Source organism: Colletotrichum karsti (assembly GCF_011947395.1).
Source record: "Colletotrichum karsti strain CkLH20 chromosome Unknown Scaffold40, whole genome shotgun sequence".
Classification (NCBI taxonomy): Eukaryota; Fungi; Ascomycota; class Sordariomycetes; order Glomerellales; family Glomerellaceae; genus Colletotrichum; species Colletotrichum karsti.
This window is the reverse complement of record NW_024065940.1, coordinates 120,429-147,659: the sequence shown is the minus strand read 5'-3', so window position 1 is coordinate 147,659 and position 27,231 is coordinate 120,429. Positions and strand designations below refer to the sequence as shown.

At 54.5% G+C, this 27,231-nt stretch overlaps 9 protein-coding genes across 9 annotated transcripts; 7 read left to right on the top strand and 2 right to left on the bottom strand.

Annotated features, from left to right (window-relative positions):
* Nucleotides 1-361: 361 nt before the first annotated feature.
* On the top strand, nucleotides 362-2,052 carry CkaCkLH20_10398 (uncharacterized protein; the record flags this gene model as incomplete). The annotated part of the gene is made up of 2 exons (XM_038893112.1): nucleotides 362-460; nucleotides 538-2,052. The coding sequence occupies 2 exons, from the start codon at nucleotides 362-364 to the stop codon at nucleotides 2,050-2,052; spliced, it is 1,614 nt and encodes a 537-aa protein (XP_038741522.1).
* A 4,974-nt stretch (nucleotides 2,053-7,026) lies between these two features.
* CkaCkLH20_10397 (uncharacterized protein) lies at nucleotides 7,027-10,140 on the top strand (the record flags this gene model as incomplete). The annotated part of the gene is made up of 5 exons (XM_038893111.1): nucleotides 7,027-7,267; nucleotides 7,321-8,855; nucleotides 8,902-9,224; nucleotides 9,284-9,618; nucleotides 9,668-10,140. The coding sequence occupies 5 exons, from the start codon at nucleotides 7,027-7,029 to the stop codon at nucleotides 10,138-10,140; spliced, it is 2,907 nt and encodes a 968-aa protein (XP_038741521.1).
* Nucleotides 10,141-11,742: 1,602 nt separating this feature from the next.
* CkaCkLH20_10396 (uncharacterized protein) lies at nucleotides 11,743-12,693 on the top strand (the record flags this gene model as incomplete). The annotated part of the gene is made up of 1 exon (XM_038893110.1): nucleotides 11,743-12,693. One exon carries the CDS (start codon nucleotides 11,743-11,745, stop codon nucleotides 12,691-12,693), a length of 951 nt encoding a protein of 316 aa, XP_038741520.1.
* Nucleotides 12,694-13,347: 654 nt separating this feature from the next.
* CkaCkLH20_10395 (uncharacterized protein) lies at nucleotides 13,348-14,288 on the top strand (the record flags this gene model as incomplete). Its single annotated transcript, XM_038893109.1, has 2 exons — nucleotides 13,348-13,915; nucleotides 13,984-14,288. The coding sequence occupies 2 exons, from the start codon at nucleotides 13,348-13,350 to the stop codon at nucleotides 14,286-14,288; spliced, it is 873 nt and encodes a 290-aa protein (XP_038741519.1).
* A 1,449-nt stretch (nucleotides 14,289-15,737) lies between these two features.
* On the bottom strand, nucleotides 15,738-17,049 carry CkaCkLH20_10394 (esterase-like protein; the record flags this gene model as incomplete). The annotated part of the gene is made up of 2 exons (XM_038893108.1): nucleotides 15,738-16,669; nucleotides 16,725-17,049. The coding sequence occupies 2 exons, from the start codon at nucleotides 17,047-17,049 to the stop codon at nucleotides 15,738-15,740; spliced, it is 1,257 nt and encodes a 418-aa protein (XP_038741518.1).
* A 308-nt stretch (nucleotides 17,050-17,357) lies between these two features.
* CkaCkLH20_10393 (ATP-dependent clp protease proteolytic subunit) lies at nucleotides 17,358-18,334 on the top strand (the record flags this gene model as incomplete). Its single annotated transcript, XM_038893107.1, has 4 exons — nucleotides 17,358-17,504; nucleotides 17,627-17,656; nucleotides 17,706-17,847; nucleotides 17,898-18,334. The coding sequence occupies 4 exons, from the start codon at nucleotides 17,358-17,360 to the stop codon at nucleotides 18,332-18,334; spliced, it is 756 nt and encodes a 251-aa protein (XP_038741517.1).
* A 787-nt stretch (nucleotides 18,335-19,121) lies between these two features.
* On the top strand, nucleotides 19,122-20,999 carry CkaCkLH20_10392 (dihydroxy-acid dehydratase; the record flags this gene model as incomplete). Its single annotated transcript, XM_038893106.1, has 2 exons — nucleotides 19,122-19,198; nucleotides 19,271-20,999. The coding sequence occupies 2 exons, from the start codon at nucleotides 19,122-19,124 to the stop codon at nucleotides 20,997-20,999; spliced, it is 1,806 nt and encodes a 601-aa protein (XP_038741516.1).
* Nucleotides 21,000-21,473: 474 nt separating this feature from the next.
* Nucleotides 21,474-22,517, bottom strand: CkaCkLH20_10391 (vacuolar protein sorting protein vps66; the record flags this gene model as incomplete). The annotated part of the gene is made up of 2 exons (XM_038893105.1): nucleotides 21,474-22,432; nucleotides 22,487-22,517. 2 exons carry the CDS (start codon nucleotides 22,515-22,517, stop codon nucleotides 21,474-21,476), a joined length of 990 nt encoding a protein of 329 aa, XP_038741515.1.
* A 791-nt stretch (nucleotides 22,518-23,308) lies between these two features.
* On the top strand, nucleotides 23,309-27,212 carry CkaCkLH20_10390 (kinesin family protein; the record flags this gene model as incomplete). Its single annotated transcript, XM_038893104.1, has 7 exons — nucleotides 23,309-23,479; nucleotides 23,562-23,742; nucleotides 23,802-23,935; nucleotides 23,979-24,428; nucleotides 24,485-25,379; nucleotides 25,427-27,111; nucleotides 27,165-27,212. 7 exons carry the CDS (start codon nucleotides 23,309-23,311, stop codon nucleotides 27,210-27,212), a joined length of 3,564 nt encoding a protein of 1,187 aa, XP_038741514.1.
* Nucleotides 27,213-27,231: the final 19 nt, after the last annotated feature.

Sequence of the window (27,231 nt, the reverse complement as noted above, 5' to 3'; positions counted from 1 at the left end):
ATCATCCTACTACAACTTGGTCCCGAAACCTTTCCCACCGTCGCGCCGCTTCGTGAGCGCCTCCTAATACGCCGCCGCCGGTGAACCACCAGAACCACCGCCGCAAATACCACCACGCCAACCGCGCTAGACCAACAAGCCGACGACCCAATCTCAATCTCCCGCTCGTGGTCGCCCTGCGCCATCTTCACTTCTCCCACTACCCTTTCGCCCACGCGCACGCCATCTCCCCGAACCCCTTCTTGGCCGACACTCGAGACCCCATATTCACGACACCTCGACACCGACACCGACAACCCTCCTCAACCTCCGCACACGACTGTCTGGAGATCGCTGGTCCTCCAGCTCTCCAGACGACGCGATGGCCGCCATGTCCGCCGCGTCAGCGACTGCGAACACCATCACGCCGCCGAGCAGCAGTCACGGAAACGGGAACCAGAGCTCTTGGAACACCAACGAGGTAGGTGCCGCACGCACTCGGGCAATTGGCCCCTGACCGCAGCGCCCTGCGACCCGGACGCTGATGTGTTGTCGCAGAACTCCCAGGACAAAATCTCTGCCGCGAAGAACGATCCGAATCGGGCACCCCTGACGCAAAACGGCAACTCGGCCAATATTTACGAGTACGGCTTCGAACCCCTGCCGCCCCCGCGCAAGAAGGCCTCCAACGACAACCTGTCTCTGGGCAAGAAGAGCCGCCGCGACACCGACGCTTCCTCGAAGCCGGGACTGAACAACACCGATGACGTGTTTGGAGGAAAGGTCGGCGAGAAGCGCTCCACGAACGACTTGAAGGGGGAACCACAAGACGAAAACTCCAAATGGATCCACCGCGATAAGCTGGCTCGCATCGAGAGCGAGGAGCTCCAGGCCGCCGGCATCGTTTTGCCAAGACCGCGCGCGAGTAGCAGACCGCGGAGGGGCCGCAGCGAGGAGAAGCTGAACGGGAGCACCAAGAGGACCACGTCTGCCGCTGCCGATGAGGAGATGCCTCGCCCGAGGTCTAGGAAAACCTCCGTCTCCCCGGAGAATAGGGTACCCACGGAAAAGATGCCCGACCTGGACGTCTCCAACTGGGATCTGCGACGGCCCGAGGAGATCGCGACGGAGGGAGACGGGAACTACTGGACGTCCAACGGCGAGAAGAAGGGCGTCTCCAAGATCCCCGTTGCCAAGACCAGCCCAGCACCGATCCCCGGGTCGTACATCGAGAGGAATGCTCCCTCGGCGCGGAGACTTAGCGGAGGACCAAACGAACTCGAGACGATAGCGTACCCCAAGCCGCGTCCTAGGAGTGGCAGCGCGAACACGCTGGGCTCTATCGCGAATTTGGCGCCTGCGAAGCGAAGCGCCACCGATGTATCCCCCCGCAAAGGCAGCGGCACTTCGACCACCTCTGCCTCGCGCAAGACTTCGACGCAGGTCAAGTCCACCGGCAAGGCCAAGACAAGAGGCGGGAAAGACTCCACGAGCACGACCCGGCCGACGACGAGGTCCGGGGACTTGTCTCCCGGCGTCAAGAAGCCCGAAGGCGACCCGCCATGGATGGTGGGATCTTTCAAACCCGACCCCCGTCTCCCGCCTGAGCAACAACTCCTCCCGACCGTGGCGAGACGTCTGCAGCAGGAGCAGTGGGAGCGCGAGGGCAAGTCCGGCAGCATCTACGACAAGGAGTTCCGGCCGTTGACCGCGGAAGGCCTGCTGAAGCCTCCCGAAGCTGGCCCCAGCTATTCCCCCGACGCCGAGGAAGAAGAGCAGCAGGAGCACAGCGAATGGCCTCTCAAGGGCGGCGACGCCCCAAAGAGCCCCACGTCTCCGAGCATCAAGCAGAGCGCCTCCTACTCGACCATGCCCAAGCTTTCCGATAAGCCTCAGACCAGCCCGCTGCCAAGCCCCCGCAGCCCTCGCAGCCCGATGATGCCGCCCGAGCCGCCGGCTCAGACGCAGACCATCGTCCGCGTCCCCGACGAGCCCTCCGCCGCGGCCCAGATGTCCATGGGCGGCGACAAGAAGAAGAAGAGCGGGGGCTGCGGCTGCTGCATCGTCATGTGATCGGCTTCGTTTGCGTCTTTCCCACCTGTCATATATCCGTGTCTACGTTACCCTTTACCGACATACCCAACACCCCACCGCGAGGCCAGCCTCCGACGACGTTACGACTCTCCTAATTCCAATTCACAGCATCGGCCCGAACGTTCACATGTATTTATCCATCATATTTCCAACCCGAACCTATTCCGACATCGTCCCGCTCAGGAAGACGATCACACACACCTCTAGAGAAGCCACCACGGTCGCAGGCTGTGTTTTCCTTTGTACCCTTACCCGACCGAAAAAAAAACACCAACCGACGAGCTCCTCGCACGCATGGGTCAGCGTTATAGAAATTCCATGTTGTTTTCCCCGCCAATCCGGTCGTGTGCCACTTTCAGAGGGGGGTGAACGGCCTGTGGCGACGACGACTGAGACGAGCGTGGATAAGGCGGGGAGGGAAACTATGTTCTAAGTTGCGCTGAGCTATGGAGAGGCGGGGAGACAACAGAGAAAGCGGTCGTGTGTGTTTTTTTCATCGTTATTATTTGAATATTACACCCCTGTGTGGGACTTCCCACTCCGGCAGAGCCGGTGTTTTTTCCACCACAGCCCCCCTCCCCGCGGACAATTCGGAAATCAACCACCACCCCCGATTATAAAATGTATAATCGTAGCGTTTTTTGTGTCTTTTTGAAGAGAGAAGAGAAAAATTCACTGGTATTTTTGAACACCACGTTCGTCGCGAGTTGAGGGTGCTGAGGTGAAGGAGGAGGGGGGGGAAAGGGGGGAGGAGTTGGAGAAGTTTTGGTTTTGCGGTTGTTGAAGTTTGTTCTGTCTTTTGAAAAGGGGGGTTTTGGGGGAGGCGTTGTTGTGTTTTTGGTGCTTTGCGTTGATGTTTGTATGTGTTCTTTGAAGAGGATGGGGTTTCTTGGGGAGGATTTGATGGTGGGATTGAGATGAGAGGGGTGCTGAGGCGGTGTGAGTCCGAGGAAAGAAGGGAGAGATGATGTAGTGAGTGGGATAGTGAGGTTGAGGCTGAGAGGAAGGTGAGGGGTTAGGTTGAGGTTGAGGTCTTGATATAATTGATACCCATCCCATTCTGCGAGCTTCGTGCTGTTTTGTGAGGGTGACGTGAGAGGTGATGGCTGGGGGTGATGACGAAGGGTGATGTTGAATGTGGGTGAGAGGTGAGCCTTGAGACTTGGTTTCTAGACGGTGTCTTGAGGTGAGGTGGTATATAAAGCCCAGTCAAGGGGAAACTAGATCCGTCCGGCAAACGACATGACAGAAGGTTGAATCTTGTTGGATGCTATGGTCCGATTCTTGAGCTGATTTTGGAGCGTGTATGAACATGAGGATAGGATTTAAGTTTCTTGTATGGTATTGGTTGTGCGTGAGTTTGGCCGGGAAAGGGTTGAATACTTAGGGAACGTGGAGGGGAGGGGATGAGGGAAGGGTATGTGAGGATTATTCGGTAGCCGGTTGAGCAAGATGGAAATTTGGGTGCTTGAAGTTGGGGACCTGGCTTGGGGGGTAAGCTTGGCGGGTAACTTTTGGACCAGGTTTTTAGTGAGCTGCAGCTCCAACAGATCCAGCATGTGCTGCGTGGATGGAAAGGTGAGATGGAGGCTGTAGGTGTTCCTTTTATATGTTCTGGTCATGAGCTGAGGACATGATGTGAGGGATGAGAAGACCAAGGTTGGTAGGTTCCCGAGTCTGCGTGAGTGAGAAAAAGTGTGACTGGTTTAGATCGTGTATGGTATATAAGACAGAGTCAGAACGTTGAAAGAATGTTCCAGCAGTCATGTGGAAAATGGATTGGTCCCGCTGTGTTAGGCTGTCCCCCCTTCAGTTCCTTAAGTTGGTCCCTGACTCTATCTTGGGGCATTTTTCAATGGTGCTGAATGGGAGTTCGTGATGATGTGTTGAACTTCTCTCCTCTGTCGATCTTCCCCGTTCCACGTGTATTCAGGTCATAGAAAGGACGTATCTTGATGAGACGTGTTCGGGGCGTGAGATGGAGGTTTTGGTGATTAGTTTACATATAGCCCTAGACGACATCGGGGTTTCCTATCATTAACCATAAGGGAAAGCATGACAGTTAATTGGGACACATCAGCTTGTTGTGTCGGTCTGTTAAGGAATGCTTTGTGAATTGTTGGTTTATATACTCTGCATGGGGAGGGGTGAGGTATGATGGGAGATGAGCAGCTCAAGATGAAGGAGGCTCTGAACGTGAGAATCAGATTGTGTGAAGAGTTTGGGATGTATAAGATGGAGGTATGTTATTGAAGAATGCTTCAGCAGTGAGATGCGGGCTTGAATTATTTCCTGTGGGATCCCCACCAAGATTCGAGTGGTTCCGCACTTGGAGTCTGATGCTAGCGGGTGTTTGAATGTGATTAAGGGTGCTGGGGAAACTTCTCTCCTCTGTCCTCTCCCCCTGTTTCGGGTGTATTCTGTTGGTAAACAGCGTGTAGATGGATATCTGAGACCAATTTAGTTTGGAGAAGAGTCGAGGTTTTGCGTGTGAACAGGGGATTACTAACGGTTCTGGACGATACGCGGTTTACCGATCTCTCGCACTCAGCTACCCATCTAGAGGTCCAACCTTGGCTCGTGGTGGTATGCTGGTGAGAGATTGCTTCTCAATATATACATCCTGCATGGGGTGATGGTATCTAGTGCTATTAGATCATTCTCGTTTCTGAACTGATTGATGATGAGATCTAAACGCCAATGCCAATTTCACTAACCCCTCCTTAAACTGGGCAAACATCATGAATACGCAAGCGCCTGGAATGTAGCTTAGCAGCTGAGTGTCTCTCGTTATATTGAGATTCATACTAAGTATAAAACGGTTCTGTGTTCCTTTGAAGTGCCTTCTAAGAGACAATTAGAATGCGGGATCATTATACTTGATGTATTAAAACTCTTGGATTTATAAAATGGACGTTTTGAAGTTACCTGTGACTGTTTCGACGGATCGCGTCTCACGAGTCACCGTGTTACCTAAATGAGTTTTCACCAGCATCTTTCATCTTCCCGCTGGTATGGTATATGAATAATGAAGTTGCAGTTGCTCTCTGAATGAAAGTGATATGCGCAATCGAAAAGCATAGGAAGTGGCAGAGGCTGTAGTCGTCTCTGGAGAACAAGACCTTGGACTCACCGAAGAAGCACGACATCGTGGAGTACTCGACGACATTGGGAATGGTTTGGCAAGAGTCAGCAATGTTCTAAAAGTCCGTTTTGAATTGAGGCTGCGTTAATCATACTCATACTCTGGTCTTGTTTCAATCTAAGCTGTAATTGATACCGGGACAATATCCATGCTTCGTTGCTTCCGTCTCTGAGCGAGTAGTTGGGCGTCTCTGGAATCAGCATGCAGCAAGTATCTCAGCAAATGCAATCTGCTGCGCAAAATGCAACAGCAGCAAGTATCTCAGGGAAGTCGCTGGCCCGTACTCATGTCGTTTTGGATGTGGCAGAGATTGACCTTTGAGGGTTTCGAAAGAATCGTCAGCTGTCTTGATGGGTTGATGTCTTGGTGATTGGAGTTGCTGAGCCTGTTGCTGTGTGTTCTCAGCTTGATGCTGATGTTGCCATAACAATTTCTCACATTCGTCGAGAAAAGGCTGCTGCAAACGATGTTACTACTTCATTTCAAACACAGTAGGTCTCAATGAAAACAAAAAATTGAACATTGCATTAATTCAATCCAGTTCACCTCACCCTCGCAACACAATCAATCTTCACCACCAACTCCCACCCCCAAACCCCCCAGCAACTCTCACCGGGGTTTCCCAAGTCGCAGCGGGGCCAGAGTGGAAACCCCTCAACCCTCAACCTCCACTCCGACCAGACCCACGATCACGCACAACCACGCAACATGATCCGCTTCCCGGCCTCTCTCCGGCATCCAGCGTTCCTTCTCGGAACAGTGAGATCATCTGCGCCGATGGTTTAGTGGTAAAATTCTCCGTTGCCATCAAGCAGCGTCGGGGAGCCGGGGGTTCGATTCCCCCTCGGCGCATTTCTTTTGAGTTTTGGTCGTGGGTGAGATGTGGGAAGGCGTCTTGTGTCTTTTTGAGTAGTTTTGTGGGTGTTAGAGGCGGAGAGTCTTATTTTTTTCTTCTATACCTTACTGAGAATCAGGATAGCTTGGAGGACGATTGAAGAAAAACTTGTGAGGCATCTGTTTATGGTAGGTATCGTCTCAAGTAATCAACCTCGTCCATCTGCCCAGTCCAGTTGAGAGTCTCAGACGGCAAGAGCAACATGTGTAGGTTCCTACTGCTTCGAAAGCTCAAAGACCATTTGATCCTTCTCTATCCAAACTATAAAGACAACCTCAGCGGAACGCTGACAACCTTTCGCAACTTCCATCTCAACACACAACTCGCACCTCTGCTCAATCTCACACACCATCTGCTGTGAAGCAAACACGTAAACTCATCTCACATGCGCCCGCTTCATCCACGTCACCATAATATGAGGTACTCTCTTGCAACCTTCCTCCCTCTTCCCACTTCATGATCATCATTCTTTCCTAGCTTGTGTCGTCGTTGACTTGCTGGTCTTTCCTCGAGCAGTGCCTCACTCCTGCCGTATTGTGGCTCTTCTTTCGCTCTTGCTTCTTTTCAGTCGGCCACGACCCCTCACTCCCCTCAACTGCCTTATTTAAATCCTTCATCCTCTCCATCCCACCTCTCTTCCAACTTCAACCCTTCAACAACTCACCACCAACCTCACTTCAGTGACACCACGACCAGGCTTTCACATCACAAGGGATATACCTTCTCACATCATACCCAAGTACTACCACGATACGTCTCAACAGAGGCACTCAGTCTGTTTAGAAACAACTAAGCTTCGTGAGGTAAGTACTACATCTTCACATGATCGTACTTGTTCATATTTACTGACTTACGCAGCTTTCGCTCAGTCTTTCTCCGAACGTCAATATCACATGAGCCGCAACTGAACCCGATGGCTGATCCTCACAATTCGCGACTGCCATCAGTGGCATCGAGCAGCACCACGGCCCAGGCTTCCACTGACATTATGGCCAACGCACAAGTGCCCACCTTTGCGAACATTGAGGATCGAGTCAAGGCCAAGGAGAGGATTCGTGAATTGGGCATCCAACGTCTTCAGGACATTCAAGAAATTCTCAAGAACGATCAAGCAGGAAAATTGCAAGAAGTTGGGGATTGGATTGCCAGCCTTGGTGAGAATCCTATCGGGTTTCCTACTTGACGTCAAGATACTAACATGTCACAGCAATCCTCCTGGAAGCTCATATGTCTCGGGAAATTCTCGTGGGCATCCTTGGAGAGACAGGTATGGGCAAGAGTTCCTTGTTAAACGCCCTTCTTGGTAGCAACATTGGGCCTACCAGCCAGTCAGAAGCATGCACAGCAGCCGTGTGCATTTTCGCTTGGAGCTCTGACCTCGACAAGAAATCGTTCTCTGCCCAGATCACATTCAAGAACAGGGAGACAGTGGAAGCAGACTTGTATGCTTTCAAAGAGGAATGGGCCGAAATCGAGGAAGCCGAGAACACGAACGGAGATGACCAAGACGAAAACTATGAGATCCGCCTCGCTGAAATCAACCAGAAAGTCACTCACGTACAGAATTGGTCTGGTCTCGCGAAAGCGCAGATTCACGCATTATCACCCAAGATGATCCTGAAGCGATCCAACGCTTTCGCGAAGTTTTTCAGAAACGGACGAGGCGAAAAAACTGAAAACAGTCACGAGAAAATCTCTCCCACCAACCGCACCAACTTTCTCAATCAGCTGAAGCCTTACGTGGACAGCTCCAAGTCGGCTGATACCAAGTCTCCTAGATACTGGCCCTTGGTGGAGAAGGTGGAAATCTTCCTCAGCTGCGAAATTCTTCGCCACGGCGTCAAACTGGTTGATCTACCCGGCTCGCAGGACGCCCTTTCATGGCGCTCTCAGGTTGCTGAGAACTATCGCAGTCAACTCGACAAGAGAATTGTGGTGGCTCCCGCTACACGAGCCGCCGATAACAAAGCTGCATCGGATTTTATCTTCTCCAAGCAAGACTCAGATGAGTTGCTGATGAACGACATGATGAAGAGCGAATCGCTCTGCGTTGTTGTCACCAAGGTTGACGAGATCGACTGCAACTCTGCCGAGAGCGAGTTTCCAAATGAGAACATCATCCAAGTTTGCGAAGCTCTTAACAATCTCGAGGAAGCCGAGGAAGAGCTTACAGAAGAGGATGAAGACGCAAGCTACCAACATGAAGGGAAAGGCAAAGGCGTTGCTCAAAAGTCTATCCTGGACAAAGAAACCAGGGCTCACGTTTTGGAAAGCGGGAAGATTGACAGTTCTTTGAGCGAAGACGATCTCAGATTCCTTCTCAAGCATCTTTGCATAGAGGCCCGAAACACTCAGCTGAAAAAGATAATCAACGATCATCTACTCGAGGCGATGAGTAAGGAGTCGAAGGATGGTGAAGCAGCCTCAGCAGCCCTGCCCTGTGTCTTGCCGGTTTCCAGTAAAGCCTTTCAAGATTTCAAGCGAAAGAAAAGAACACTTGATTCGTACGGATTCCCGGACAGGGAGTCTACTGGAATTCCAGCCTTGAGAGAATGGCTGGATCGCGTTTCTCTGCATCACCGAGAGGAATGGGCGGATTTCGACATACACCATATCCGGGTGCTGCTCGATGCAGCTCATGCGTGGATACACGGTGATGACATGAATCTCCCTTCTCTGGATGAGAGCGAGAAAACAAGAGTACAAATGAGATGCGAGCTCATCTCGAAAAGGCTGAAGGAGGTGAGTGAGAAAATGGTAGAACGGAGCTTTTGCTAACACGTGACAGATCGTCAACGCGAGAGTGCGGACTCGGCTTCGCATCAATTTGAGCAATATGAAACCTTTCCGAGACAGTCCCTTGATCAAGGGAAGACTTGGAAAACATTCAAAGCAAGGCGGCGGGCAATTGAGGAAGGCCAGCGAGATCCTTCGAAGGTCTGCCAAAGGGTGGAGGCTGAAGAACCCTTGGGGCAGCATGCAAGCCGCAGATAAAAACGACTACGTTTACTGGTCTACATACAAGGCAAGCGTCAAGCGATATGGAGGTCTTTTCGTCCGACCTGCAAGGAAGGGCCAGGCCAAGTCACACATTCACTGGATGGCCGATGTGTAAGGACATTGAACCCCAGTTTACGATTTCTTCATTCATGCTCACATACACTTCCTAGGCAACATGCATTCTGGAGGGGCCACCATGAGAAGTGGAAACATGAATTCACACAGCGACTTCCTGGTATGAAGCCCAGAGTCCAATGTGCTGGTCGCAAGGCTTTCGACAGTTGGATCAAGGACATCTACGACGACGACACTCTGCCAGGCCCTTACAGAGATCTGATCAAAGGGGGCATGTACAGGTTTGAGAACCTATTCAACAAGTACATCTCAGAGATCAGGAGTCGCATCGACACTTTCCTCGTGACTTCCCGAGGAAAGAGGATTACCTTGGCTCGTCTTCTAGCTGAGGACATGCGACCTGGCTTTGAAGCCGCGGCGGCTCACACGGGTAAGAAATAGCTCTGCTATGTATATCATCCGAATCTAACCGTGCCCAGGCAAAGGAATTTTGAAGAAGCAGGCTGGTGAAGTCGAGAACCATGTGGATGCAGTCAGCTTCACAATGTTTGAGAGAGCCCGCAATGAGCTGGAAGAGGAGCTCGCCCAAGAGCTCAAGCAAGTCTCAAAAGACATGAACCTCTATTGGGTTGATAAGAAAACTGGCTGCTGGACTCTCATCACGAACGAACTGAAGCGCATGGCCAGGCGCCTTTGCGCCGACAAGGCCATGAGAAGTCTGACCCCGAAGATTGGCGAGGAGACCAAGCTTCAACTTTCTGCTCTTATTGAGGAATGGAGAGAGGAATTCGATGGTGTTCAAGCCCGACTGCCTCAGCAGGAAATGGCTGATGATTTCGAAGATGACCCGGATGAAGATCCCAACATCAAGTTGGAAGAGGATGAAGAGACTGGCGAGCTTTACGAGACGTTCGCGCCGGTGATGGTCAAGAGCGAGCCAATGACCAACTAGAATCTTGGAGTATCGTTTGGAGGGCTGCGACGATTCTGGCCTATCTCGTTTCTTGAGGTCTATGGCATCTGGATTTGCTTTTCTTTATTGGTATTTGCGATTTCTTTCTTCATCGACACTGGATTTCAGGCAAGAATTTTGAGACATGGCTCACGGAGAGCCTTTGGATTTTCAGATTCGCATCTCGCCTTGGGTTGCGAGATACTGGCTTATGCAGCCGAGCAGACGGGCCGGCTTAATTTCATAGATTGCTTTTGATTCATAGACGAGTTAGCGCAAAGGATAGGAAACAAGATTGCTTTCTTTACATACCATGGTCCCAGAGAACTCAGGCAATTCCGCGTGCCGTGCTGCTGGCCCGAATGGAAAAGGGTGTCAACTTGATCCGGTGTGGGTGTGGCAGGATCTGGGCCTGTACACGTGATGTTCAAGAAGGGTTGCTGCATCGCATTACGCGGCGAATTGCAATTGGTACATGTGATGTTGACCTGCATATTCAACAAGCCTCGAGAGTTCTTGTCAGATCATCACGGCACAGCCCCGGTAGGCAGACAGGGCCTTGTCCAAACCCAACGTCAAATACCGCAGACCAGTTACTCGACGTCCAATTTCCATTCCGCCACGTCAAGTTCAGGCACTCTTGGCCTTCCGAACAACGCCAGATGGCTTCGTCTATGAACACTATGGGCAACGAATATCGCTACCAGCCACTGTCGAGTGCGCGGGCTACTCGCCTGATTATGCTTCACGGAGCCAGCAAAGAGGACGCCCCACTGGCCTGTACTATCGTGGAAACCACTCTAGACGAGCCTGCTGAGTATTACGCTCTATCGTGTACGTGGGGCGGTGAAATTCCCAGCGTACCGATGAGCATCTCACCAGACGACGCTTCGACAGCATCTGGCTTGTCGGCGGCGGTGTTCCTGCTGACTCCGAATTGCGCTGCGGGGCTGAGAAAGCTGCGCGAGTCTATTGGAGGGACAAGTATAGGGGTGTGGGTTGATGCGGTTTGCATCGATCAGACGTCAATTGAGGAGAAGAACGTACAGGTTGCGATGATGAACGACGTCTACAGCTGCGCGAAGTGCGTGATAGTATGGCTGGGGGAAGACTGGGCCCCAAAGTCGAGCAGAAGTTTGGAGTTTCTTTCGGATATTCATCTAAATGGGCTTGGGATGCGGCGGAAACACTGGATTCGGGGCACCGAAGCCCTGCCAAAACGGGCGGTGTCTTATTATGTGGCAATTACAGGTACGAGGAAGCACAATCCCATCCATGAAAAGCTAGAACTCATGAACCAAAGTATGGAGCGACCAAGAAATGCTATCACGTCTACTACAAGCACCATACTGGACAAGAACCTGGACCTTGCAGGAGGTTGCGGATGCGCAGGTAAAGCTCCTCTGCAAAAGCTCACATCTGTATGGTTTGGGGGACACGTACAAAGCCCTGAATTCCTACCGCTTCATACGAGATCTTAGTTATCCTGACGGGTGGAATCTACATCATCGCCTTTGGCAAAGGGCTCGACGTAAGCGGTGGCCAGGTAGACTGCGCCTTTCTAAAAACCTGGGCGCCGTCGATCTTGCGCAGCTTATTTCAATGAAAGCCTCGGAGCCGAGAGATAAGATATACGCGATGCGCAGCCAGTTAACGGACACGTTTGGTAGAATGGACGTGGACTACAATCAGCCGATCGAATCAGTATTTGCCACAGCCACAAGATACATGCTCATGCAAAGTAACGGGCTGGAGTCGCTTTACCATGCGAGCCGACCGACGAAGTTGGGCAACCTTCCATCTTGGGCCATAGACTGGGCTTCCGAGGAAGACATGGAATATTTCTGGTATCACAGTCTGCCTTGGATGGAGCGTAGAGTATGCGGTGGAAGCGAACCTCTTTACAGGTTCTCCGTCGACGGAAGGGCACTCTACCTCAGAGGCAGGCTGGTCGGAAAGGTGCACGATCGATACGTCTCACCTGTTTGTCCTTGCTGCTCTGATTCCCGCGGTACTGCGAAGTATGACACCTTCAGCGACCAAAAGGTGGTCAGCGTAATCTTGAAAGAGGCTGCTGCTTGGTTCTCAGACTTGACTGCCGCAGCTAACGCTGCACCAGGAACCATAGATCCTGCTCTCACGGTGCCCCAGAGCACGTTGAGTAGTGTTGCTAGTCTCCTGGACTTCATTCGTAGTCAGAGTTTCGAGAGAATTCGGAAGAAGTTCGTGTCTTCCTTCCAGCTAACCCCGAAGAACGACTTGAAGAAGATGGTCAGCAAGATTGCTTCTGATCGCATGTTTTCTAGGAAATTCGCTGCATATCTGGGTACTGGGAGGCTTTTCCTCACAGCCAAGGGCTCCTTTGGATGCGCTCTGCGCTCCATTGAGCCCGGGGATCTCTTATGTATCTTTTCTGGGCTTCCATACCCGTTTGCTGTTCGTCCGAGTGGCTCAAGCTACATTCTCGTGGGACCTGTCTTGCTTGATGGCGTTATGGAGGGAGAAATGTGGCCAGAGGATGAGAGCGTTCTGGAAGAGTGGGAATTTGTCTGAGGACATGTTACGGAATTCTGGCGTAAGGCGTAATGAAAGCCAGGCACACGTAGTCTGAAAGTACGCAATGAAAGGATAGCGTCTCTTAATCAAAATTCCAAGGTATCAAGTGGAACCGAGAATTCTAACACGTTCGGAATTTGGGTCATGTAGAAATGGCGTTTGCTCAATGTTTGCTGTGAAATGACCGTCAACTCAGTCCTTTAGGAGATGATGTGTTCATAGGAAACGGCACTGACATGGTTTCCACATTCGAATACGGTAGGATAGAAAACATCCAGTCTTTCGTGAAGACTAATGAGTTACTGCTTTCCGATTGATGCTGTGGCGGTTGAGGTGTGTAACACAAGCGGCACGGCAGAACAGCTGATCTTGAAAACCTATGCTGTGCCGATCCTGAATCCTTCCACGTTGACGTCTGTCAACGAATAGTCTAAGCTTCAAGTTGTGCTAACGTCATCTTCATTGAAATGATCTCAAAAAGGAAGCACTACTAGAAGAGGAAATACCTTTTTGAAGTCATCAAGTCGTTTGGATTCTGGGCACCAAAGGAAGTGACAAGATGTCCAGTATAAGTATTCACATTAACCCAGAAACCATTCACATACCCCCTAAGTTCCATTCAATAAATAGCTCACATAGCAACCTCCTAAGATGTTACCCTCACGACAAATCCTCTCATCCTTCCTCATACTAGGGCCCGGTCTTGTACAAGCACACATCACATCAAGAACAGTATCCGCAAGAAATACCCCCGAAGAATGGGAAAAACACCCAACCGCAACAGGAAGCTGGCCCATCTACGGCATCGACATATCCAGGCCCCTGACATCCACCCCCGACGCCAACGCCTACGGCCAGGGAAACGGATGGAGCATCGACGTCGCGGTCACGTACAACTGGACCGAGAACCCCTTCTCTCGGAGCAAGAATCGATACGGAGTCACCCTAACGGCCCCGGAGAAGCCCTTCGAGGTCCTCGACGCGTCGAACTCGAGCGCCGGGTATCAGATGTGTAACCAAGTCTGGTTCAAGACGACGTGGAGCGCGGAGCAGCGGAAGAAGCTCGCGGAGGATGTGGATGGGTCGTGCAACGGCGTGATACCGGATGACTGCGTCCGGGATCTCACGCAGTCGCTCAAAGACGAAGGGTGTGGAGATGACGTCGACCGGCCTGCGAGTTGCGATGCTGTATTCCAGGACGCGGGGGTAGTACGCAGCGGTAACAACAATTCCCTGTCCTCGAGAATTGAAAAAGCTGTGCTGATTGTCGATTGATTCTTCCAACAGACCCCGTCTCTTCGTTTGCGAACGCTCTGGACAAGGCGAGCCCGTCTTTCAAGCTGGCCGGCGCAAGCTCGGATCCCACGGCGGAGTCGGAGCACGGTGAGTTGGAACAGACGTACGATGAGGCCGTGGCGCAGGTGTTTGCGGTTTTGCTCCTCTGGGAGTATGATGACGGGGAGAACAAGTCGGATTACAGCGTCTTCCGGTGTGTTCGGGCAACTGACGTCGGCGCGCCTAGTTCATCTTTCAGACAAACTGTCTCGTTGGGGTTGGTTGCTCTGGGTGTCTTGGTTGCTCTGGGGATTTAGTGCTTGTTGTATTCGTATGTTATATTGTATATGTACCGTCTGTTTCTATATACTTCGCGAGTGCCCTCGTGCAAGAAAATCTCGACTTTGAGACTGGGTGACGCCGATGTCTGACATTCGAGACTCTAAGCATCCACGCGCACCATCTTCTCTCCCGCCAGAAATAGACGGCGACATCCCAGAACTGTGTCTTCTCTGCCGCACAAAGACGCCTTGGCTTGCGAAGCTGGTTTTAATCTTTGACTCCGTCGTAGGACTCGGCGGCGGGGAGACGCTGTGGTGCCTCTTGACCGTGAGGTACAACGACTTCCCCATCCCCAACCAAAAGGCAATCTTGCTGCATTGTGCGTCCGTGTACCTCGTCATGTAAATCTGATGCGGCTTTTCGTCTTTGTGAATCTGGTCTATGAATCCGAGATCGACCGATATGAGTCTGGGGCCCGTCCAATGGCGAAGCCACCGGAGTGCGGCTCGGCAGTTTTGATTTGCGAGAAGGATGTCCCAGTATTCGCCGATGTAAACCGGGCAGAACCTGAGATCGAACACGTCAGATGAGGTTCCATACTAGCGATTGACAAGAGAGTTTCAACTACTGGACGTACCGTCTGTTTTCGTCGTCTTCTCCTCTCCAAGAATATGTGAGGGTGTCATAGTCCGGATAACATCTGTGCTGAAAGACTTTGAAAGACAGATGTACCGGATAGCTCTTATGAGATCCCTTCGGCACAGAAGATAGATAGGCTAGTCGGAACTCTCCAGGCGCCAGGCTTCCTCCATCGAGGAGATTCTGCAAAGAGCTGGATGTGATATCCCAGGCTTTGAAGTTGTCAGTCCCAGGCAGCCAAGAATTGCTCAGGTGCCGCGTCTGAGAGCGGTCTGAAGGGCATGGAACCGGTGATGGCCACCAAAGACTGAGCTTTCCCACTGGATCTTCGAAAGGACCCGGTGGTAGCGGACTCCATGTGTCTCGATTGGCATCGAGTAGTTGTCTAGCAGACTTCTCACAGCTCCTACAAACAGGCGCTTCGTCTTGCTCGACGACAACGTCGGGCTGTTGGCAGGACGGAGCATGCCACCTCATTTTCGAGAACGATGGTTCTGTTACGAGAAATCATGATAACTCTGGTAAACTTGGGATAAAGCCTGGGTTGAAGGATAGCTGAAAAGGTCCACAGCCAATGTGGCGAAATCTCAGCCGCACGCGGGGTGGAGTGAGTTCACGATTTCCCATGCAGCTAATGATGCGAGTCAGACTATGTGACTTTGCTTCAACTCACTTAGCTACCCCTCTTCCCCACGAACACGCATCACACCAAGCCCGTTCTGTACAAGGCCGCTGAGAACCGCGCGATGGCAGCTTGCCGGTTGGAGAGTTCGGACTCGGATGGTTTCTGATGTTCAGTCGTCTAGGAGTAGGGTCGCAGAGTGTCGAAAACGTAATAGGGTATCTCATTCCGCTTTAGAGCTTTCGGGCTTGGCTCCCTTGGGTTGAAAAATGTGGTCGCCTGGGTATTCGGCGAGGTAACCTTGCAACTTCCATAACAGAAGCTGCAGCGCGACTGAACGGTCCTTTTTCACTACGACCAGGGAATGGTCTCTGAACAGAGAATGCCTCCGCAAGATAGCCATGTTCTCCGGTCCCAACAGGAACTCAAGATCGTGCACTGGCAGACTCTTCTCCCACCTGACACCGGGAACCTCGTAGGTAGCAAATTGCTCCACGGAAGGGCCCGCAGGCCCAGCACTCTCTTGGCTACCGACGTTGGAGGGCAACCATAGAAGACAGCCGCGCTTCTGCACGCGAGCTGTCGTCTCCCAGGTGGGACACGGCTGGAGATAGACCCTGCTATCCTTCTCAGCCAGTCTGATGTAGTACAAGATGGTGTTTACGACCTGACGACGCATGTTCTCGAGGACGAAGTCGTCCATGTCGGCGCGCCAGACCAGTTTGGCCTTTGCGACCTTCATGAAGCGGTCGCGTTTCATGAAGATCATGTTGGCGGTGCCCCCGTGTGGTGCCGCGCCCTTTGACTTGGGCATGTTCTTAAGTAGCTGTTTCCTGGCTAGGACGTATGCCGTCGGGGCGCTCATCGCCTTCTTGTAAGGGAATTCTGGTGGTGCGGGTTGTTCCTGGTTTGGAGGCGACGCTACGGCGGCGTCTGGTGATTCTTGGGAAGGCTCTTTGGCGTCTTCGTTGTTCTCTTCTGGCCCATCTTCTGAGTTCGACTCCTCTTGCCATGTTTGTGTGACAGTGTCTTCAGGCACGACCCATACATCGTTTGTGCCTGGTCTGGATACAGCTTTGAACTTCTGAAGGAAGAAGGAGGGAAGATATTTTTTGGTGACGGGACACTGTCGCAAAGGGGTGGCAAGAGCCTGAGCTGGAAAATCGGTCAGCCAGGGTTATCTATTGTCGCGGAACAGAATTTTACAAACCGAATGCGTTTACTCGGAGTTTGGCCTTTGCTCTGCCCTTCAAATCCGTCGGCGGTTCCCTCCTCGCCTTCTCTTTGGGATTCCTCCATCTGCTCCTCGCCTCCATGAAGTCGGGGTCCATGAAGGGAGAGATGGGTAGCTCGCCAACGGCTGTCGTCACCGTCTTGTTAGCCGTATCGAGAATGATCTTGTTTCCGTCGCCATCTTCGCCTAGTCCGCGGGAGAGCCTGTCTGCCAATTCCCTCCTTGTTCTGGCTGCTCGTTCGAGGGTCTGGGGGTCGAGGCTCGCGCGGGCGCCGATGGTAGAGAAGAGGCGACGATTCATGGTTGTTCGGCCTCGACCGAGAGGGAGGCCTTTACAAGATCGATAACGCCGGCGCGAAGGTGATTGGAGTTCGAATTGAGTGCGAAAGGCTACAATGACGTCGCAAATTTTGGGAATGCGGACGGCTTTACACGCTTCGGGGCAATTTTTAGGCGAGACGCGCCTAAGCTCGGAGCTCGGGGGGTCCTCAGGCAGGGGCCCAACGTCACCTCCACTTGCCGCTGTTTGCCGCATCGCATTCCCATCCCTCCAGCTTCCCGTCAACATCCTCACCTCCTCAGTTCGCGCACTACACCATTTGCGCCGCCATGAACTGCCAACGCACACTATTCAGAGCCTTGAGGGCAGCCCCTCTCAGGCGGCACGTCAGGACCTTCACAAACTTCCCCGTCCCGCCGATGGGAGGCTCACCACCGGTCGGAAACATCCCGCTGCCGTACATCACCGAGGTCTCGGTTCGTAACGCATGGCCCTGCAGCATTCGATGAGGGAAATGGCTAATTGAGCAGTCTAATGGCTGGAGGTCATGTTAGTATCATAGGTGGATCGAAATTGAAGCTGGACGCTGACGGCGCAGGTAGACGACATCTTCTCCAAGCTGCTACAGGTATGCTGCTCAGCGTCACTTCGCTGTGTGCTATCGCTGACAGCCCCAGGAACGAATTGTCTGCCTCAACGGTGCGATCGACGATACCGTATCCGCATCGATAGTTGCCCAGCTGCTGTGGCTCGAGTCCGATAGCCCCGACAAAGCGATCACCATGTACATCAACTCGCCAGGAGGATCGGTCTCGGCAGGTGGGCTACACCCATGTCGGGGAGAGGCAGCGCGTGGCTGACAGAACCAGGTCTTGCGATCTACGATACGATGTCATACATCAAGTCGCCCGTCTCGACAGTGTGCCTCGGCGCCGCCTCCTCCATGGCCGCGCTGCTCCTCACAGGAGGCGAGGCCGGCAAGCGCTACGCCCTGAAGCACAGCTCCGTCATGATCCACCAGCCTCTCGGCGGCACGCAGGGCCAGGCTTCGGACATTCTCATCTACGCGAACCAGATCCAGCGCATCCGCAGACAGATCAACGAGATCATGAAGCGCCACATCAACACGTCTTTTGGGCACGAGAAGTACAACCTGGAGGAGGTCAACGACATGATGGAGCGCGACAAGTACCTCACGGCCGAGGAGGCCAAGGAGATTGGCGTCATCGACGAGATCTTGACGCGCAGAGAGGACAAGGACAAGAAGGAGGAGGGCTCGTCGGAGGAGCAGAAGACGAAGCCGTAGGACGTTGAGTAATACGTATTGAGCCAGGCATGGGCTGGACAACGTCATGGCCCGAGTATCCACCGAAGGATTCGATTACGGGATTCGATTGTGAGGATTATGGAGGCCGCATGCGCGTTGCCGGGTAGCCGCAATCCACACCGCGGATTCGGGGCCTGAAAAGCGGGTCATATCCGGGACCGGACGCCGCCGCGGGCTTAACGGGAATAAGCACCTCCCGAAGAGGGCAATGCAGCAGTCAGTACTGTTCTGAATGGCCTCATTGGAAACATAGACACATTCGACAGACGTCAGATATACGATACCATCTCACACCAGAAAGACCTCATCAGAAGAAGGTGAATGCAAGGAGATATTCCTCACCTTGGCTCACCGTCACAATGAGCTCCTACACCGGCTCACCTCAGAAAGGCGGGACCACCCAAGCCAGCCAATCAGGGAATTCCTATTTCAATGCGGGGAGCGGCCGGCGGGGAGCTCCAGATTTTTACGCAGCCGACATCGCCCAAATTTCCGGGGGGCCGCCGGCGCTGCTCAAACCCCAAAATCCATCTTCAACTTCTCGTGCGCCGTGTCCCTGTGACTGTCCCTGTGATCTCAGGTCTTTGCACTTGTTACCGTGACTCACCTGTCGACACTATAAAAACACGACAGAAAAGGAGCCAGGAAGTCAGTTGAAGCTCGACTCAATTGACACGGACGCAAGACATCTCGAGCATCCACATTCCCCTCCTCTCCGCACTCGCTTTTACTCCGGGGCGTCCTCGCCGGTGATACCCTCCACACAATGCTCTCAAGAGCCATTTCCCGCCAGTCGCAAGCTCTCAGAGCTACGACGAGGCGCTCTTTTGCCAGCAGCAATGCGTACGAAGCTCCTCCCCAACCCCAATTGGCGGTCTTGTAAAGGTCAATTGCTAACAATACCCAAAAAAACAGCCGCCTCCTCTCCTCCACCGCCATCCGCCGCGCCGATGACCAGAAGCTCAACAAGGTCTCCTCCACAATCACTCAGCCCAAGTCCCAGGGCGCCTCCCAGGCGATGCTGTACGCCACGGGCCTCACCGAGGAGGACATGAACAAGGCGCAGGTCGGCATCTCGTCCGTCTGGTACGAGGGCAACCCGTGCAACATGCACCTGCTCGACCTCTCCAACCTCGTCCGCAAGTCCGTCAAGGACGCCGGCCTGATCCCCTACCAGTTCAACACCATCGGCGTCTCGGACGGCATCTCCATGGGCACCAAGGGCATGCGCTACTCCCTGCAGTCCCGCGAGATCATCGCCGACTCCATCGAGACCGTCATGAACGGCCAGTGGTACGACGGAAACGTCTCCCTCCCCGGCTGCGACAAGAACATGCCCGGCGTCGCCATCGCCATGGGCCGCGTCAACCGCCCCTCCATCATGGTCTACGGCGGCACCATCCAGCCCGGCTGCTCCAAGTCCGGCGAGTCCATCGATATTGTGTCTGCCTTCCAGGCCTACGGCCAGTACATCACCGGCGAGATCACCGAGGAGCAGCGCTTCGACATCATCCGCAACGCCTGCCCCGGCTCCGGCGCCTGCGGAGGCATGTACACCGCCAACACCATGGCCACCGCCATCGAGACCCTCGGCCTGACCCTCCCCGGCTCCTCCAGCAGCCCCGCCGAGCACCCCGCCAAGAAGGCCGAGTGCGAGACCATCGGCGCCGCCATCAAGAACATCCTGAAGGAGGACATCCGCCCCCGCGACATCATGACCCGCCAGGCCTTCGAGAACGCCATGGTCGTCGTCAACATCCTCGGCGGCAGCACCAACGCCGTCCTCCATCTCCTGGCGATCGCCGACTCCGTCGGCATCAAGCTGACCGTCGACGACTTCCAGGCCGTCTCCGACCGCACCCCCTTCCTGGCCGACCTGAAGCCCTCGGGCAAGTACGTCATGGCCGACATGCACGACATCGGCGGCACCCCCGGACTCCTCAAGTTCCTGCTCAAGGAGGGCCTCATCGACGGCTCCGGCATCACCGTCACCGGCAAGACGATGAGGGAGAACGTGGAGGACATGAAGGGCTTCCCGGACTCGCAGCAGATCATCCGGCCCTTCAGCAACCCGATCAAGCCGACGGGCCACATCCAGATCCTGCGCGGGCAGCTCGCGCCGGGCGGCTCGGTCGGCAAGATCACGGGCAAGGAGGGCCTGCGGTTCGAGGGCAAGGCGCGCGTGTTCGACGAGGAGGACGGCTTCATCGCGGCGCTCGAGCGCAACGAGATCAAGCAGGGCGAGAAGACGGTCGTCATCATCCGCTACGAGGGGCCCAAGGGCGGTCCCGGCATGCCCGAGATGCTGAAGCCCAGCTCCGCCATCATGGGCGCCGGCCTCGGCAAGGACGTCGCCCTGCTGACGGACGGCCGGTTCTCCGGCGGCTCGCACGGCTTCCTGATCGGACACATCGTGCCCGAGGCCATGGAGGGCGGGCCGATCGGACTGGTGCGGGACGGGGATGTGATCACCATCGACGCGGAGCAGCGCGTCATCGACACGAACGTGTCTGACGAGGAGATGGCGAGGAGGAGGGCCGAGTGGAAGGCGCCGCCGCCCAAGTACAGCAAGGGCACGCTAAAGAAGTACTCCTCGCTCGTGAGCGACGCCAGCTCGGGCTGCGTCACGGACGGCAAGTTGTAAAAAGGAGAGAGGAGAGGGCTGTCTTTCGTTTTTGGTTTACTCCGGGGGCGGTGGGGCATACGTTTTTTCTCTAGAGTTCTACACTGTTATACCATCTTCTTGTACGGCTTCGGAAAAGGGTAGTCCAAAAATCGGAGTTTTGTTTGTGGTCATTCGTCACGGCATTGCATTTTGTGAGTTGGCCTGGCTCGGTCTGGCTTGTGAGGGCTGCAGAGTCGGGTGTTGCGTATGCGCTTGACAAAAATCCGAACCGTGGTATATGAAGCTCCTGAACGTACACGATTACACAGCGGTATCCGTCAAATGACGCCGCTCATGCCTGCCTTTTTCATCTCTCACACTCGTCGATTTTGAAACACGGCGCATCAAGGCGACCCCCAGCTCCTAGCTATGCAATACCCGCGAAAATCATGAAAGCACTGCTGCCGCCCTGCTTGATTCTTAGCTCGAAAAGGTTGAGTCCCTCTCTCTCCTTTACTTCTTCCGCCCGTTCCATGCGTCGACGAACGCCGCCTTGTCCCGCAACGTGAGACCGACGCGCTTATTACGGCAGAGCCTGGCAAGAGCTTCCGCGACCTTGTCCAATACGCGCTGCTCTTCGGTCGAAAGCGTCGAGGGCTCGCCTCCCATGCGTCGTTGCGCGGATCCGCTGTCAGCGGACGAAGATGACGACACGCCATTGGTCTGAGCTGCCGAGGAGTTGAGGATGCTTTCGGCGACACGGACGCGGATGCATGTCGTGGGCCGGGACAGCAGGTCCCAGAGGAACTTGAACCAGCGGCCAGGGACGGGCGTCGTGACATCGGCGGGAGTGTACCTGATGCTAACAGGGAAGATGTGGACATCTGGTTTCGCGGCGAGCAGGCTGGGTGTGAAGGGGAGGACGCCCTTGCCGTTGGTGGTTGCGCCCTCGGGAAAGACGGCGACGACACGGTCGGGGTAGCGCTCGAGGAGGGCGGCGAGGTCGGTGAGCTTTGCGCCCTGGGGCGGGGCGAAGCAGATGGGGGAGAGGGCGTAGAGGACGGCGCGGAGGAGGGAGATGCGCTGGACGGAGCGGGTGTTCGGGTAGGAGATTGTGAAGATGGGGTCGAAGATGGCGGCGAGGTAGATCGCGTCGATGGGGGAGGTGAAGTTCGCCGCGATGACGGAGCCCGGGTGCGGGAAGCGCTGCGGGGGCTGCTCGGCGAGGGTACCGCGTCGGACGCCGTCGAGTTGGAGATCGACCCACCATATCCCCGGGATACCCATCATGCCCCAGAGGAGGATCTTCCGGGCGGCGACGGGGAGGAAGGGGAGGTGTTGGAGGAGGAGGAAGTAAGTGGCGACGTAGGTGATGAAGAGCGGGAGGCGGATGATGAAGAGGAAGGAGTGGAAGACAGCGGCGAGGGGAGACAGAGGCGTCTTGACGGGGATGAAGGGCGATATGCCGGAGCCTGTGGATTGTCAGCGCCGTTGGAGGCGGGGATGGTCTTGTCGGAGGTATTCACCTTTATCGCGAAACTGGCTGAACTTCTCCATTGTTGCGATTTGCTTTCGAGATGAAGATACTGAGGTTTGTTGGGTCGAAAGTGGTGTAAGTCGGGGTTCGGGAGACCGGAGGCGGGATATTCGGAGGGTATCACGGCGGCATCAGCTCCGTCGCATCCAAGTCTCGGACGATGCGATAGTCCCGAAAGATTGGAGCGCGAGTCGAGGCGAATGGAGTGGACTCGGTGTCAAGGATGAGCTCGGAAGAAGTCGACGAGGCTCGAAACAACAGCCGTGTAACGCGGGCCTCTTGTTGTGTGCCTCTTCCACGGGAAGGATAGCTTCGTGGCCTGTTTGCACGGAATCCGCGTTGTTGGGGGCGTCGAGACACAAATCTCAGGTGCAACACAACCTAGCGAATGAGCTTTCCAACGTCATGGTGCGGCCTGGCGCGGGTGTCGATGACATGTGAAAAAGGCCACACTTTTGGTGGTGTGAGCGTTGGGCGCATTTGAGGTGTGTGACCGCTTTCCCGATTGGGATGATGCCCCTCTTTACGGATAAGTGGGGTTTCGGCCTGAAAGGTGGAGTCCGACGTCTTTGGCCTGAGGCTTGAATAATATTATGTAATGACGGCTTATGTAACAATGAATGCTGCACCATGCACAACCTGCACAACGTCGTTGCCCCGGCAGCAGGGCGTACACAATTCGAGATAAACACTCCAGCAGATTGACGCATCCAAATTAGGAAGAGGAGCAAACAAATTAACCCACCCGACCGCAAAGACGGCACCACGAAGCTTGAGCACAACCCACACCCCTCTCCATATTCAATCATAGCTGTACACTTTTCGCGACCCGGCCGTTGCATCCTTGCTTCAACTTCACAACGTCCCGTCGTCGCCCTCAGCATCTACACCCGGAGCGCTGCTCCTCGTATCACACATCATCGTTCCCGTTGTCGCCCGCCGCGTCGACAGCATCATCAATATGGATGCCTCAGAGAACTCGGTGCGTCCGCTCTGCTCCGCTCGCTCCAGACCCTCCGCGCGATGACATTCACAACTGACCAAGGCCGCCGAAAAAAAAACAGTTCCGAACCTCAGTCATCCGACCCCCGAGCAACCTTCCCCGACCCGGTATCTCTTCTGGCCTCGGCCTCTCGGAAATGAGCGAAGCGCAAAATAACTCGCGCGCGCAATCGTCCATGATACCGCCGCCAGGCGCGAGAGTCGGTTCGCTCGCAGACCTCAAGCGCAATGTTCCCCAGCCAGGTTGGTTCTTTCCTGTCATGAATAATAACAAAGGCAGTCGCTGACGGCCTCTCCTGCAGCGCAAATATCAGACCCGAAACACAGAAAGACCCTCGCCGACAGGGCAGTCGAATACCCGCAGAAGAACAACACAACGGCAGCCACGTCTGGCCTCTCGAGGTCAACCTCAGTGCGAGGGCAGACTATTTCCTCGGTAGGTCTTCATTCGTCTTTGCGCTCTACACCCCATCCCTCAGCCAGCCCGGTCGTTTGCGATGGAGTCGTCCGTCACCCGAGCCGTCCCGCTCGTCGATGTCTTGCGAATCACCCACTGGATATGCCTTCATCTCTGCCGCGCCTCGCGATGGATGTTGCGTACGGTCGCCCTCGCGGCTCCGCGGCTTTCGACCCTGCAGAAGTTGCTGCTCGCCTTCTCTTTTCATTCCAACCAGATCGACTGGCATCAGAAGGAGGGCCGATCCAGCACGCCGCCACCTAACCGTCGACCCCGAGCAAAGTCTCCAGCTCCCTTGACCTATTTCCGCAGCGCATCCGGAAGCCTCCAAGTCTGGCTCGGCATGCAAAACGCTAGCGGCAGTACCCGAGGCCTTCAGCTTTGGCTGGGCGCGGATATGCATCAAGGGACCGGCGAACCGTGCATCGCGGACATCACGGACGATACGGGGGACAGGGATGAGCTGCTTTCTGTACCGCTGGCTGCTCGTTTCTCGAAATCGTCCTGTACGATGCTGACTCGTAGCAGATCAAAGGCCCTTCCACACTTAACCGACAGAAATCGACATCAGCAGTTTCGCGATATAACTCCAACAACACCAACTTCTCCGCCAGCGTCGGTCCCGGCAGACATGAACGGTCAAAGTCTTCGCTGTCCAACACCCGGTCGGCTCATGCGCAGTCGGTTTCCGGAGGTCCGCGGCCCCGAACCCAAAACGCGATGAACAGGCCTCGCACGGCGCACAGCAATCGAGTAGAGGACGACTTTGATGGACCAATGGCACAACAGCACGGTACGGCCAAACAATCTCAGCGACTGAAGTTTCAAGGCGCTTTAGATTTTTCTTTGAACAAGACTCAACCCAGCAACTCAGCACCCCAGATGCCGTGTCGTAGAGAAGTCTCTCTCAGCAGCCGGTTTGGTGCACTGTCCATCAAGGACGACACCAGCACGGACTCGACACAAGATGAAGATCAAGTGGTTTTCAGCAGCCAAGAGAACAGCATCAGCTCCATGACGACAGCAGCGAGCACCACGCAGGTGGCGGACAACGTCACGATGCGCGGCTCACGCAGACTCGCCATGAAACCGCCGGAGCTGTCGCCGAAGAAGAGACAGGCCAGTCGCATGACCGAACCAGTCACCCCTTCGCCAGACTCTAAGCGAGTGAGAGCCGACATGAACGAGCTCGAAGACGCCATTCTGTCGATCAAGGCTTCCAGATCCCCAGCCAGATCCCCTTCTCCTAACAAACTCATGTTCTTAACTAAAGATTCTAACTTGACTCAATTCGCAGCCTGGGATGTCGAAGGACGATTGGGCGAGCTCGACTCGCAATTCAAAAAGGTGCAGGACTCGATGAACAGCATGATTACCGATAAGGAGTTGATGGACGAGCGCGTCGCCATGTTTAAGAAGAGAAGTGAGCCGACCGCTTCGTCATGAGTGGGCGTGAGCTGACTGCCGCAGTATCCGAACTCGAAGCCGAACGAGACAAGTTCGCAGACCGCAACGAGAGCTTGCAGACGGAGCTTAACAGCATGCGAGAACAGGTTTCCAAGTTGACGATTGAATCAGAGACGGAAAAACGAAGTCACAAGTATGAGCTAGAGGATGAAGCCCGTAAGCGACGCCACGAGGTGGATGAGTTGCGACGCGAACTGCGGGATGAGGTCGCGCGACAGGAGAAGAGCCAGAGCGAGGCCTTGGCCGCACTCGAGCGACACTACAAAGTCATGCTCGATGATGAGCGCAGCAAGCAAGAGAAGGAGGTTGAGAATCTCCGAATGCGCCTCGGAAACGAACAGCAAGACCTGCACCTCAGCCTGCAGAAGAAGGACCGCGAGGTATCGGAAATGCGAGCGGTCATCGAAGGTCTCAAGGGCGACCTGGACCGCGAGCAGAGCCTGAAGAAGGGTCTGGAAGCGACAATCACGGAGCTTTCGTCCTCCAACCACCAACTCCAAGGCAGGATCAACTCCCTCGCCGGTCAAGTCGACTACCTTCAATCCGACAGCAAGGCGCAATCAGATTCGTACACCCAGATGGAGGCGAGATTGCAAGAGGCGCTTCAGGCCGCAGAGTTTGCCCAGGAAAAGCTCATCAAGGAGGAGACGGAGCGTCGCATTCTCTTCAACAAGTACCAGGAACTCAAGGGCAACATCCGTGTCATGTGCAGAGTGCGACCCGTCCTGAGCTCGTCCGAAGGCTTGCCTGCCCAAGTGACGTTCCCAGACGACAAGACTTCGGCGGAAATCGCTCTTGCGGGACCCGAAGAGACCAACAGCATCTCCGGCAAGGTCACGAGGAAGAACTACAACTTTGAGTTTGACCGCGTGTTCGACCCCAGTGCGCAGAACCAAGACGTGTTCGACGAGATCTCGCAGCTCGTGCAGAGCGCCCTCGATGGATACAATGTTTGCATTTTCTGCTACGGCCAAACCGGTTCCGGCAAGACGCACACCATGTCTTCGCAAGACGGCATGATCCCGCGAGCAACACACATGATCTACGACACGGTCACGAAGCTGAAGGAGAAGTCGTGGTCGTACAGGATGGAGGGCTCGTTCATCGAGGTTTACAACGAAGAGCTCAACGACCTGTTGACGCCGAACAGCCGCGAGTCGGGTGGCAAGGAGCGCAAGCTCGAGATCCGACACGACGACATGCGAAAGCAGACGACAGTCGTCAACTGCAAGACGGTGTCCCTGGACTCGGCCGACACGGTGGAGATGATGCTCGACGAGGCGTCGAAGAACCGGTCCGTCGCGGCAACCAAGGCCAACGAGCGTTCCTCGCGCTCGCACAGCGTCTTCATCCTCAAGCTTGTCGGGTTCAACTCGGCAACGGGCGAGCGCTGCGAGGGCACGCTGAACCTGGTGGATCTCGCGGGTTCGGAACGCCTCAAGCACTCGCAGGCGGAGGGCGACAGGATGAAGGAGACACAGAACATCAACAAGTCGCTGTCGTGTCTCGGCGACGTGATTGAGGCGCTCGGCAGGGGAAGCGGACACATTCCGTACCGCAACTCGAAGCTGACTCACTTGCTGCAATACTCTCTCGGGGGTAACAGCAAGACGCTCATGTTTGTGATGGTTAGTCCGTTGGAGACTCATCTCAAGGAAACTCTGACTAGTTTGCGATTTGCTACTAAGGTGAGAAGAGCGCATCGAACATTGAGAGAGGACACAAGGCTAACTCGACACAGGTTCATAATACCCATATTGGCACGGCGAAGGCGACGAAGAAGGTGTAAATGTCATGCAGAAGGCTGA